This window comes from Cariama cristata, unplaced genomic scaffold (genome assembly GCF_000690535.1).
Source record: "Cariama cristata isolate BGI_N322 unplaced genomic scaffold, ASM69053v1 scaffold15653, whole genome shotgun sequence".
Taxonomy (NCBI): Eukaryota; Metazoa; Chordata; class Aves; order Cariamiformes; family Cariamidae; genus Cariama; species Cariama cristata.
In genome coordinates, this window is record NW_009606822.1 from 14,050 (window position 1) to 26,210 (window position 12,161).

At 37.1% G+C, this 12,161-nt stretch overlaps 1 protein-coding gene across 1 annotated transcript in view; it reads left to right on the forward strand.

Moving 5' to 3' along the window:
- Positions 1–11,577, forward strand: part of LOC104158775 (low-density lipoprotein receptor-related protein 2-like) — a gene marked incomplete at its 3' end in the record, with an annotated part of 18,382 nt that extends 6,805 nt beyond the window's left edge. Inside the window, exons 3-12 of the mRNA XM_009696508.1 lie at positions 726–892; positions 3,484–3,627; positions 4,737–4,846; positions 6,051–6,228; positions 6,583–6,796; positions 7,281–7,520; positions 7,659–7,847; positions 8,944–9,864; positions 10,422–10,587; positions 11,419–11,577. Coding sequence (XP_009694810.1) covers positions 726–892; positions 3,484–3,627; positions 4,737–4,846; positions 6,051–6,228; positions 6,583–6,796; positions 7,281–7,520; positions 7,659–7,847; positions 8,944–9,864; positions 10,422–10,587; positions 11,419–11,577 — 2,488 coding nt within the window. The remainder of the gene's footprint in view (positions 1–725; positions 893–3,483; positions 3,628–4,736; positions 4,847–6,050; positions 6,229–6,582; positions 6,797–7,280; positions 7,521–7,658; positions 7,848–8,943; positions 9,865–10,421; positions 10,588–11,418) is intronic.
- Positions 11,578–12,161: the final 584 nt, after the last annotated feature.

The following is a 12,161-nucleotide window of genomic DNA, read 5'->3' on the forward strand; positions in this document are numbered from 1 at the left end:
CCCTAGCAGATGAGAAATGAAGTTCCTAACTATCACTCTACAGCTCTCCAATGCATTTTCTCAGATCACCTGACCAGATGCCCTTTGGTTAATAAGGTTTAAGCATAAGGGTAAAAGTTTACCGGAAAGTAAATATACTATAAGGGAGTATGTCTACTCAGAGATAAAACAAGAAAACACGGTGCTGCAGTTATGTTTAATAATAAAAATTGCTAAAAGTTTTAATAGTTAATTAATATTAATTAATTTATTTATTTTTTTAATTAATTAGCAGCAATTGCTGCTGTGACATTGTGCCTTGCTTGTAAGTCCTGCTTAATAGGCATTAGAACCCATTTCAGGCATGTCCTGGAGAGCCCTCAGAGCTTTGTCCTGCTGGTTCCCATTCTCAGAGATTTGAAAGAGCTGCTCAGAGGACCTGCATGAATCTACTTCCCTTGGCCAGCAATGAGTGATCCTGCCCTATATAATTCCTCCTCAGAATTTGCTTGCACATGCATTGTGATTGTACAGTGCTGAAACTTTAAATGTTACAGCAATTACAATAACTGATAACCCCACTGCTAGTGAGGGAACAAACTTACAGGTCAGTGGTTGCAAAACTTCACTGGTAGCATTCAACCATTCTCAGCATCAGGGACTTTTTGGGTGGGAGAGGGGAAGCATATCATAATGCCATTTTCTTGGTCAGAAACAACTCTGAATTACATTATATGTTTTCACAGTTGAACATCCTTTCCTTATTGCTGTAAGAGATAATATAATTTATGGAATTTCTCTGAACCCTGAGGAGAAGACAAATGATGCTATGGTTCCAATAGCAGGAGTTCAAAATGGTGTTGATGTTGACTTTGATGACTCCGAACAGATGATTTATTGGGTTGAAAACCCGGTAAGTTAGTATTTGTCTTCAAAATGTGTACTAAAATAAGACTTTTTATTTTAAAATAATGTTTTTGACTGAAATATATTAGCATTAAAGATAAGAATTTTGATAAATATAATTGAAAGGAATGAAAGGGGAGTTTTTTTGGGTTGTGTGGGTGTGTGGTTTTTTTGCCTCCCCCCTCTAGGATAAGATAAAGAAACTTCATCTCATTTGTAAATTAGTTTTCATCTTTGTCAGCTGAATTATTTGATTGACGTTATTTCTAGCTCAGGCAGAGACATGAACAGGAAATATTGGAAAGCATTGACAGAACCATATGCTTAGCCCCTCTTTGCTACAGACCACTTTTTCTTGCCTGTCTTGACTTAGGACTTAATTCTGCAAACACAGCTGGAACACTTCTTCATGGGAGCAGTACATTGAACACAGCGGCACTGAGCATTAGAATGAATATACATGTAACTAGTCCAAGCACTTAATGAAGCAACATAGTAGAGAGGCATCTTTTTCTTTAAATAGAAGAAAATGGTTGCAAAGTCACAACAATTTCCAGGTAGCATGTACGAGGCTTAGATCTGAAAAATAGTTTGAACCAATTTTTAATAGTTGATTATAATTGTTTGACTAAGCGTTTTTAATGCTTGTCCTGAACTAAGATGTGATATGTATTCCCTAAGGCTAACTTGCCACAAAAAATTCCCAATTTTTGCAAGATGGACACTTCAAAAAAAAAAACAACATCTGTGGCAGTCTGGGGGATGGATGTGGTAGGAAACAGCTGATTCAGCAATATGTGTTCACTGTTTGAAACTTAAAAGCAGTTCTTTTTTCAAGAAAAGCAGTGCTTAGGTCCTGGAGAAGTATAATGGTAAATAAGGAAATTTTACAGAAACAATTCACACTAACTTGTTACCTTACATCCACACAAGATTTACACTTCCAAAGTATTTTTATCTTCATGTTTTATCTGTCATGTTCCATGGGTTATTAATTGTAAATGTCAATAATAGGCAGAAGGATTCCTAACTGTCTTTAAAGTGCCTATCATACTAGACACTGTTATAAATATCCAATGGTCATCAGGCTCTTGAAGTAGGATTTATACAGTACCAAAAGTTATCTTACTTTCCTACTTTGTTCTGTAGGCCTAGGGATTCAAGGACAGGTTAATTTGCAAATAGCATGACATTGTTATGATTCAGCAAGCAGCAGTCTACCGGTGTCTTAAGAAATTCTACCTATTTAAGCCAGCAGTGAATTCGGCCTGGAGTTCTTGTTCAGACTTTTGCTATCTGATGTGTTGATTCCTTTCTGAAGCACCGCTTTCAATTCTGCACTGACTAAATAAGTCAGTACACTGATATCGTGGTAACAAAGCAATTAAGAATATGCATGGAGCAAATGATCACTGGCTGCTTTTCCTAAAGCTGATTCTACCTTCTTTCTGCTCTGAGATGGCAATTGCAACCTATTCTCCATTTTTTTACTGCTTGGGCCTGCTCTATCTCTGCCTATATTTCCTCGCTTCCTGAACTGGGCTAGTGTTAGCTGAACAGCTTCTGTCTTCAAGTGATGCAAAGTTCAGGCTCTAATGGTGCACTGTATGTTCTGTCCTTTTGAGTTGGCAATGCCCCTCTGTCTTTCCAGTGAAGTGCCAGAGCAGAACAGACCTACTACACGTGTTGCCTCAGTTGAAGAACTGGGGTGGTGGGTCCCAGTGCTACCTTGTCTGGGGGCCTGCACCACGGAGTGAGATTTTTTCCCAGGACAGGTGCAGCATGTCTGCATCAGGGGAGGAGGAAGTAATTAGTGAGGAGAGAGAAACAGATTTCAACACTCTCACAGTTCCTCTAACCCTACTGACCTCCTGCTTCTCCAAAAGGCTTCATAATGTGCGATAGCTGCTGTTATTTCAATTCTGCATTAATACAAGTTGTGAAAGATTCACATGATAATACGCAGGACTTCTGCAGAACTCCTGTAAAGCTGACATAACCTGAAGAAAGCTCAGGAAGGCAGCTATAGTAACCACTTCAGACCTTCATCTGGCTTGTTTCTCTGTTTGGTGCTTATTTATATCATGCTTTAGCATCACACAGTGTAGCTAAAACCATAGAATCAGCAAGTCATAAGTTATCATTTCAAGTGTTTACCCTTATGAAGAAACCTGCAAGGATGATCTTGGTCTTGACTCTTGCTATTACAGCTTATTAAAAATTTGGTTCTTAAATATATATGCATGGAGAGAACACTATTCTCCTTTACTAGATTTCAGGTATAATCAAGATGGTTAACTGAGGTAAATTACAGAAATGTGACTGTATCTAGCTTAAATATACACTTTTCAAATGTATAAAATATTTTATTTCTGTTGATCAGGTTTTCGCTGGTGAGTCTTCACGCTGGATAATTATAATTTATAGTAGTATTTTTACCATGTTTATGCATTGAATATATACAAATACAGTTTTTCCTACTGGATTGTCATTTTGCTAAGAAAAGATTGTTATATAAAGTAAGTGCTCACGTAGGTGGAATAGAACAGTGTTTTCTGCTCTCGACATTTTTTCATTTTTGTTATCTTTTTTTCTAAGGGTGAAATTCACAGAGTGAGGTCAGATGGAGCCAACAGGACAGTTTTTGCTCCTGCAGCTGTTATTGGTGCTCCTATTGGCCTGGCATTGGACTGGATATCTGCAAACCTGTATTACAGTAACCCAGGGACACAGTCAATTGAGGTAATTACAGAAGAGGGACATGGAAAGTAGTGGAAAGGGAGGGAATGGAATTTTAAGGCAATTTAAGAGGAAAGTGGAGAGTAGGAGCCTAGATATTTTTTTTTTTGCTGCGATGTATACAGGTTGAAATTAGTAATATTTTTTTTTAGTGAAAAACTGAAATTAGATTTATTTTAAAATGCAAACAGTCTGTAGAAAAATACAAACTTGAAGAGTCTGTAGAAAAATACAAACTTGAAGAGAGAAACCTAAATTTGACCATAGTCGAAAAGACTGAAAGCAGCATATTCTGGGAACTTTATTTGTGCATAGATCTCTTTTTTTTGTTGTTGGTTTTTTTTGTTTGCTGTTTTTTTTTTTTTTTTTCATTTGGTGTTTTTTTGTTTGTTGTGGGTTTTTTTTTTTCTTCCCTTGTTTCAAGTCATTAGGCCTCTGATGTTTGACACACAACCTCTCTGATCACTGGAGTTACTATTATTATTACTATTCTCATTTCAAATCAATGATCCCAATGCAATGCCTCTGATAGTAAAGGAACGTTGCCATCAAATGCAGTAAGATCCATTCCCAAATGCTTTGATAATCATATTATGTAGCTTTCTGGAGACTAACAGTCTGGTATGTGAAGGATCAAATTGCCATTTAGTGTAAAGGAAACAGAGGATAAACCATATATAGTACAGTAATGACTGTGAATAAGCCCAGTCATTAATGTCCTTGTCCCAGAATATAAATACGTACTATTAAATTAAAAGGCAGCTAATTTAAACAATAAAATTGAATACTTTTTAAATCAGCATTTCATCAGCCATTCAGCCTGTAATACTTTCATGGAATACTTTTATGGAAACTGAAAGTTTAACCGTTTTTATGCCTAGGACACTTACTTGTTAACATAGGCAGGTTCTAAGCTGCAAGCAGCTCGTTCAAGGGGTGCATGCTAGAGAAGGGAGATGCTTAAAGTAGAGAACAATGTGCTTTTTCTTCGTAGTATTTGAGAGACTCTTCTGCAATTTCAACTCCCTGTGGATTTAGGCTTCCTTCCTTTAATTTGAAAATCTATCATAAGTTCTATATTACGTGCTTTGATGAGTTCAATGTTTGCATAGGTCCTGAAGCTGCATGGTGACGTAATGTACAGGAAAACACTGATTACCAATGATGGCACTTCTCTGGGAGCTGGCACACCAATTGGTTTGACAGTTGATCCAGCGAGAGGGTAAATTTTGAAAATTGCTGTTGTCTTTGCACATGAGTATATTCTCCACATTTTTCTTAATTTTTAGGATCTTCAGCTTCCATCCTGGATTTGGCATGGCTTTGTTTTTTTCATAGTTGTGCAGAATTTATTTACTCTTTTTAAGTCCTGGAAAATAATTGCATGGGGTCATGAATTGTTGTGTTAGGTGTTCATTCTCCTTAATTTAACATACACTTATATGGTGAAATTTTTTAATGAAAAAGAATCACGGAGTGTTATGATTGTGGAAAAAAATCTCTGAAAAATGGGAACCCAGAGGAAAGAGAGCTCTAAAGTCTCTATAATATCTTGTGATATCTGTCTTGAGGCCTATCTATAGTAGAAAGACACACTGTATGGGAAGAATGGCACAAGTTAAATAGCATAGCACTAAATACGCTTTTATTGCTTTCTCCCCAAAAGAGCTGGTTTTTTCCAACAGAATACTCATAATTGCAATATGAAGCTTTTTTTTTTAACCTACCCGACCCCCCCCCCATCACAGTGTTCCATAGTGTTCAGTAGGACCATATTAGTAATGAGTAATGAGACGGTTCTGCTGGTGACTTGACAGGATTTCAGACGAATTGATGCCTGAGTTTTTTGTCCCAAGTTGGGAGTCTGGCTGCCATGTGGCCTAGGTGTTCTTCAGCAGCTGAGGCCCAAGTGGTGCACATATTCCCCAGAACCAAATAATGGCATTCTGTTTCATATAGATTTTGTGAACTTGTAGTTTTAATTCCAAATTGGAACCAAACTCACTGCTGATATCTTGCAGCTATCTGTGAAACAGCTATTATTCTCCTGCTTTCTTGTTATAGTCCTAATACCCTACTGATTTTACCTGCTGACAGTATTGTGGGATGATACAGGGGAGGTTATGGATTTCTAAAAACGGTTTAACAGGCATTGTTATCTTTTTCAAGAGAAACAGGCATTTCTCTTTTTGAAAGCGTTTCTCTTTCTTCAGAGAACAAGCATTTTTCTTTTTTTTTTTTTTTTTTTTTTTTCAAGCAAAAATCTCTTTTTCATTGTGGCCCAGTTCAAAGTGATCTCTGTTCAGCATGTGCTGAAGTATTTGGCTGATGAAGGAGATGGATTTAAGCATATGCTCAAGTGACTCTGGTCCATTGGTGTCTGTTGTTATCAGCTTTGCTAACAGATGGGATAATGTGTGTTACAGGAAGCTGTACTGGACAGACCAGGGAACTGACAGTGGAGTCCCAGCAAAGATTTCCAGTGCAAGCATGGATGGATCAGGCATACAAACCCTCTTCACTGGCAACCTTGACCATGTAGAGTTCATTACCATTGACATTAAAGAACAAAAGTTGTACTGGGCTGTCACAAGCACAGGAGTGGTAGGAGATTTTATTTTTTTTTAATAATTGCTTTTTTAACCTGGTTATCTACCTCTACGTCTATGGTTCGCATGAGTAATTCAGTTACTTTTGTTTACTTATGTAACTGGGAGTGCAGGACCAAGCAAAACCTGAATAACTGTTGTTACTAATTAGCATTAAAAGTATATGATGAATTTTAATGAAAAAACAGAAATCATTATTGGCATCCTGCTGACCCTTTCCTTCCTACCTTGTGCATAAAGATCTCATGCATGAAGAGATTTTAGTAGCATGTTGTGTTTTAATTTTGTATTGTAACATCGAACTTTTATAATAAGAAATGTAATATTAAGCTTTAAACTGTTTTCTTAGATTGAGAAAGGCAATGTGGATGGTACAAATCGTGTGACTCTGGTGGTTCATCTTTCTCATCCATGGGGAATTGCTGTGTATGATACCTTTCTATACTATACTGATCGAGATTATGAAGTTATTGAACGAGTTGACAAGTCCACTGGAGCAAACAAAGTAGTACTGAGAGATAATGTCCCAAGACTGAAGTGCCTACGTGTATATTATAGAGACAGTGAGTATTTGCTAAAGAGGTATTTCAGGATATCCAACTTGTGAAAACTCAAACTTCCCTCAGAGAGAGAATGCATGCTCTTTCAAAGGAAAAGGTTTGATTAGGCTTTCAGAAAAAGTGTCAGAAGCATTTAACCTGGTTTTGGTAAAGAGATGTTCCACCATCCAATTAAGGCATCAATTGACACATCTGGTTTTACTAAAGTATTACCAATGTAATATTGACTAAATAACAAATTTTGTTAAGTTGGCTTCAAATTTATGTATCTGTTTTATCTCATTCTTGGCCCCATTGATCTTAGATGACAAGAAACCAGCGAATCCATTGGTAACGTTCATGTGCTAAAATGTACAGTGATTAAAATCTTTATTTTTGTCAGCTGGTTATTAATACTATGCAAGTATATGAATTTGGTTATATATCCGTGGGAGCTTGTGATGGTACAATTCAGATTTTTATGTCTTGCCTTGTATGTCTTTCACAGATTCTGCTGGTTCGTCAAATGGCTGCAGTAATAATATTGGAGTTTGCCAGCAGCTTTGCCTGCCTGTACCCGATGGATTATTCTCCTGTGCCTGTGCTACTGGCTTTCAGCTAAATCCTGATAACAGAACCTGTTCCCCTTACAGTTCATTTGTAATTGTTTCTATGCTTTCTGCAATTAAAGGATTTAGTTTAGAGACCTCTGATCACTCTGAAGCCATGGTACCACTGGCAGGAAGAGGTATGTGAATATGACAGTAGGAAAAAACCCAGTCTTATAATGCCTAATATTTTGGCATTTCTTACTGGCATAGCACGTGTTTTAAATAAGTTAGTTTATATCAAAGATAATTAATTATTACTTTTGAAAATATTTCAGGACGAAATGCACTTCATGTGGATGTTCACATGCCTTCTGGTTTCATTTACTGGTGTGACTTCAGTAGCACAATTTCTTCTCAGAATGCAATACGTAAAATTAAACCTGATGGTTCTTATTTTAGAAATGTTGTTACAAATGGAATAGGACGAAATGGGATCCGTGGCATTGCAATTGACTGGGTAGCAGGTAAGTGTAGCTGAACTTAGGAGAATGTTACTCTTTACAGATTGTAAATTTTTTAGAGTAACATAAACAGATCCTAATAGAATTATTTTGAGTGGAAGTCCTGTGATTCTACTGATTTTAAAACAAGAGGAAGTAATGAATGGCTCACATGTTTTTTTATATATGTATATATATGTAAAAATGAAAGTTTATCAGAGCAGATGTATAGAAACTTTTCTCTTGTGATGCTTCCATATTTGTCCTAGGACTCTCTTCTTGTCTGTACATTCATAAGTAGCTGTTGTTCAGTGTACTACTATACTTTACTACTATAGTGAAAAACCTACCAGAGAGGAGTGCAGAAAATTTGTCTGATGACATTGTTAATAAGAAAGAAGGATCCTTCGTCTACCCTCACATTTCTGTGTACAAATCCTATAAATTATAATGAAAAGCAAAGAAAGCAGAAGAAATACTTTATCTTTGAATTTTAATTTCCCCACTTGCACTTCCTATTCCTATTTAAACATATTAGATATTAATTGAAATATTAACTCTTCAGAAAGTGTTCATCAACTCTAAGTAGCTGATCATTGCCATTAATACCTCTGTTTTATACATACACATCCTATATATAAGTTTTGCAAAAGCTCTTCTGTTGATTAATAGGCTTGTTAGGATGAGTTTTAGAATAATCGTCTACTGTATACACTTAATTTAGTTACTGTATGTAGTGCTTTGCCATAACACGGATTTCATAGTTGTGTGTTGTAAAAGGTAAAGGAATAGGAGTACAGAAGGGCAAGCCAAAGGCTTAGATTTAAAAAAAAAAAAAAAGTACATCTAAAGAACAACTGTAGTTAATGCACTTTTGATCTTATACCACTGATTTCCCCCATGGCAGTCAATGAGGATTTAGAAATTAATTGGCTATTGTCAGATTGGGTGTCTTCTGTCTAGTTCCTCAAAGTGTAGGCAAGTGCCTTATGCTTCCAGCTACGAAGATATGTATGCATATTCATTTATGGTTTAGTATTTTACCAGCTCATGTTTCTCAGGTGTTAATGCTTTATATTAACTCTCTGTTTTGTTTGGTTTTTTTCTCCTTTAAATATAGGAAATCTTTATTTTACAAATGCATTCCTGACAGAGACTTTTATAGAAGTTTTGCGTTTAAACACAACTTACCGCCGTGTTTTGCTTAAAACTACCATAGATATGCCAAGGCACATAGTAGTTGACCCAAAAACCAGGTATCTATTCTGGGCAGATTATGGGCAAAATCCGAAGATTGAACGTGCGTTTCTTGACTGCACCAACAGAACAGTTCTTGTGTCTGAGGGCATTGTCACACCTCGTGGGTTGGCCATAGATCACAGCAATGGCTACATTTATTGGGTGGATGATTCCTTAGATATGATTGCAAGAATTCAACCTGATGGTGGTGATGTTGAAATTGTGCGTTATGGCAGTCGCTATCCAACTCCGTATGGTATCACTGTCTTTGGAAATTCTATGATCTGGGTGGATCGGAACCTGAAAAAAGTCTTCCAAGCCAGCAAGGAGCCAGGCAATACTGATCAGCCAACGGTAATACGAGACAACATTAATTGGCTAAGGGATGTTACCATTTACAACAGTCATTTCCAGTCACGTTCACCCCTTGATGTCAACAACAATCCTTGTTTGGACAACAATGGAGGCTGTTCTCATCTGTGTTTTGCCCTGCCTGACATGCAGACACCCAAATGTGGTTGTGCCTTTGGAACGCTAGGCAGTGACGGCAAGAGATGTTCCATTTCAACTGATGATTATCTGATTTTTGCTCTTGAGAATGCCCTCAGAAGTATCCATCTAGATCCTGAAAATCACAGTCCTCCCTTCCGCACAGTCAATGTGTTAAGAACTGCAGTGGCCCTGGATTTTGACAGCATAAACAACCGAATATATTTTACACAAAGTTATCCTTCAGGGACAGGAAGAATCAGTTATGTTAGTATTTACTCAGGAATTGGCTCTCCAACAATAGTTGCATCTGGTAAGTGCACTGAAATGTGATACAAAGTAACTGGATATTGAAAAAAATGGACTGCAGCACCTAGCACTAGATCAGCAGGTATTTTTATGCTAATGGTCAAGGTAGACTATTTAGTTAAGATATCTGATTAAATGCTCCTGTTGACCCTTCTCCTCAGCTTTTTCCTCTTCTGAGATTCTTATTTCATCTTGATCACAATAAAATGGAAATATAAAACTGGTTAAATATTATTATATTTGTAAAATTATATGTAATAAATTAAAATTACATGTAGTAAATTAATATTACAGAGAGAGATACGATTTCCTGCTACTTGGAGAATAGCAACCAGAACTTAGGTCTGTGTGAGGGAAAGGTCTTTGTAACGCTACTGCATACGCAGGACTGCCTGAGTCCTAAGTATTAGTTCTTCAGATTTTTAAATGGACAAATTTGCATTGAGACCAATAGCATTTCAAAGAGTTCTCTGGTATTGCCACATTATAAGAGGCAGAGAGTATTGCAGTATCTCAGGAAACCGTAGTGAACTTGTGTGTGTTTGCTTGCATGTGTCTAAGACCTGGGGACTCCAGATGGCATAGCCTTTGACTGGATCAACAACAGAGTGTACTACAGTGACTACCTCAATCAGACTATCAGCTCAATGGCTGTGGATGGATCTAACCGCACAGTGATTGCTCGGGTTCCACGACCAAGAGCCATTGTATTAGATCCCTGCAGAGGGTATGTGTTGCACTTTGTATACTTTATTTTGACTGCAGGTGAAACTACGATTTGGACTTTCACAAAGACTGCGAGATACTTCCTGTTCTGAGCCCTAAGTTCCAGCTGTGCATAACCATCCTAGATCTAACTCTTTAAGTTTTCTAAGCTGATCTTGGCCTCAGAGATTTGAATTTTCTTCTGAGATCTTTAGAACATTCATGAATGTGTAGTGCATGAGGCTCCACTTAATGAGGGTGGGAGCCTGGTACTGGGGGTAAATGAGAATGATGTTCAAAGCAGGTGTTTGTCAAGCAATTAACCATCCTCCATTTGCTGTGTAAGGCAGAAAAACAAAAGGTACTTGTTGAAACCAAGATTTCTTAAAAAATATCATATCGTGATAATCAGGTGGCACTGCCAAGACATCTCTCTATTTAGAGTCTTACAGGATCTTTCCCTTTCTCTGTTGTATTTCCCGAGTGCCTCAGAAGAATTCTTGTTTCAGCATCAAAACATTCCCTTAGAGGCTGGGGGCATTACTGTATTATACTGTATCTCTAACTTCATTACTAATTATAATGTATTTCAAATGAAGGAAGATAAGAGATTACTGTATTCTCATAGGAGCTGGAAACTTTTTTCCTGAAGTTCACTCCAGTGAACCTCAGTGATCCCCGCTAGAAGATTCCCTTGTCAATGTGGGCCAAAATAGAGGAAGAAGTTATCTTCCACTAGTTTTGCACTGCGTGCTTCAGTGACAGACACCAGGGTGGAAATACCCTGGAGCAGATACGAGCTTTGTGAGCTTTATTTGCTGAAAATATAACTTTGTAATCATGTTATTGACAGGTATATGTACTGGACTGACTGGAGTTCAAATGCAAAGATAGAACGGGCTACACTTGGAGGAAACTTCAGAACACCTATTGTGAGCACCAATTTGGTATGGCCAAATGGACTTACCCTGGACTATGAAGAACAGCAGCTATACTGGGCTGATGCAAATCTGTATGTATCGGTAGCACTTGTTGGTTTACATTTGGTTAATTTTTTAATAGATCTATTATTTATTTTTCTTCATTTTTAAACTATTTTTCAGCATTTCAATTGAATTTGGTACTTTGTATTATAGAATGTTAAGAGTTACTTAATAGCAATGCAATCTCAAGTCTTGATATTGCTGTGAAACTACTGTGCAATAAGAAGTTTTGTTATGCCACAGTGTAGATTTAGTCCACTACTTCATGGCATTTGTACCCATTGGCAGTTTGTTCATCTTATGTGCAACTCAGGACTTTTATAAGCATCTTCTCTAACAAATACAATCCCAGTGCACATTTTAAATCATTCATTGTTCATGGTTAATGCCTGTCACCTGTGGAATTTGGCATGATGTTCTTGCTGCTGCCTACCAGACAGAACTCTACCCTTCAAGTTATGCCACCAGAATTTCTGCCCTCAAAAAAAAAAGTTTTTTAAAATAATTTAGTTTGTATCCATTCAAATGCACTCATAGTCTCAGAGAAATCACTGCAGCAATCGTAGAATCATAGAATGGTTTGCGATGGAAGGGACCTTAAAGATCATGTAGT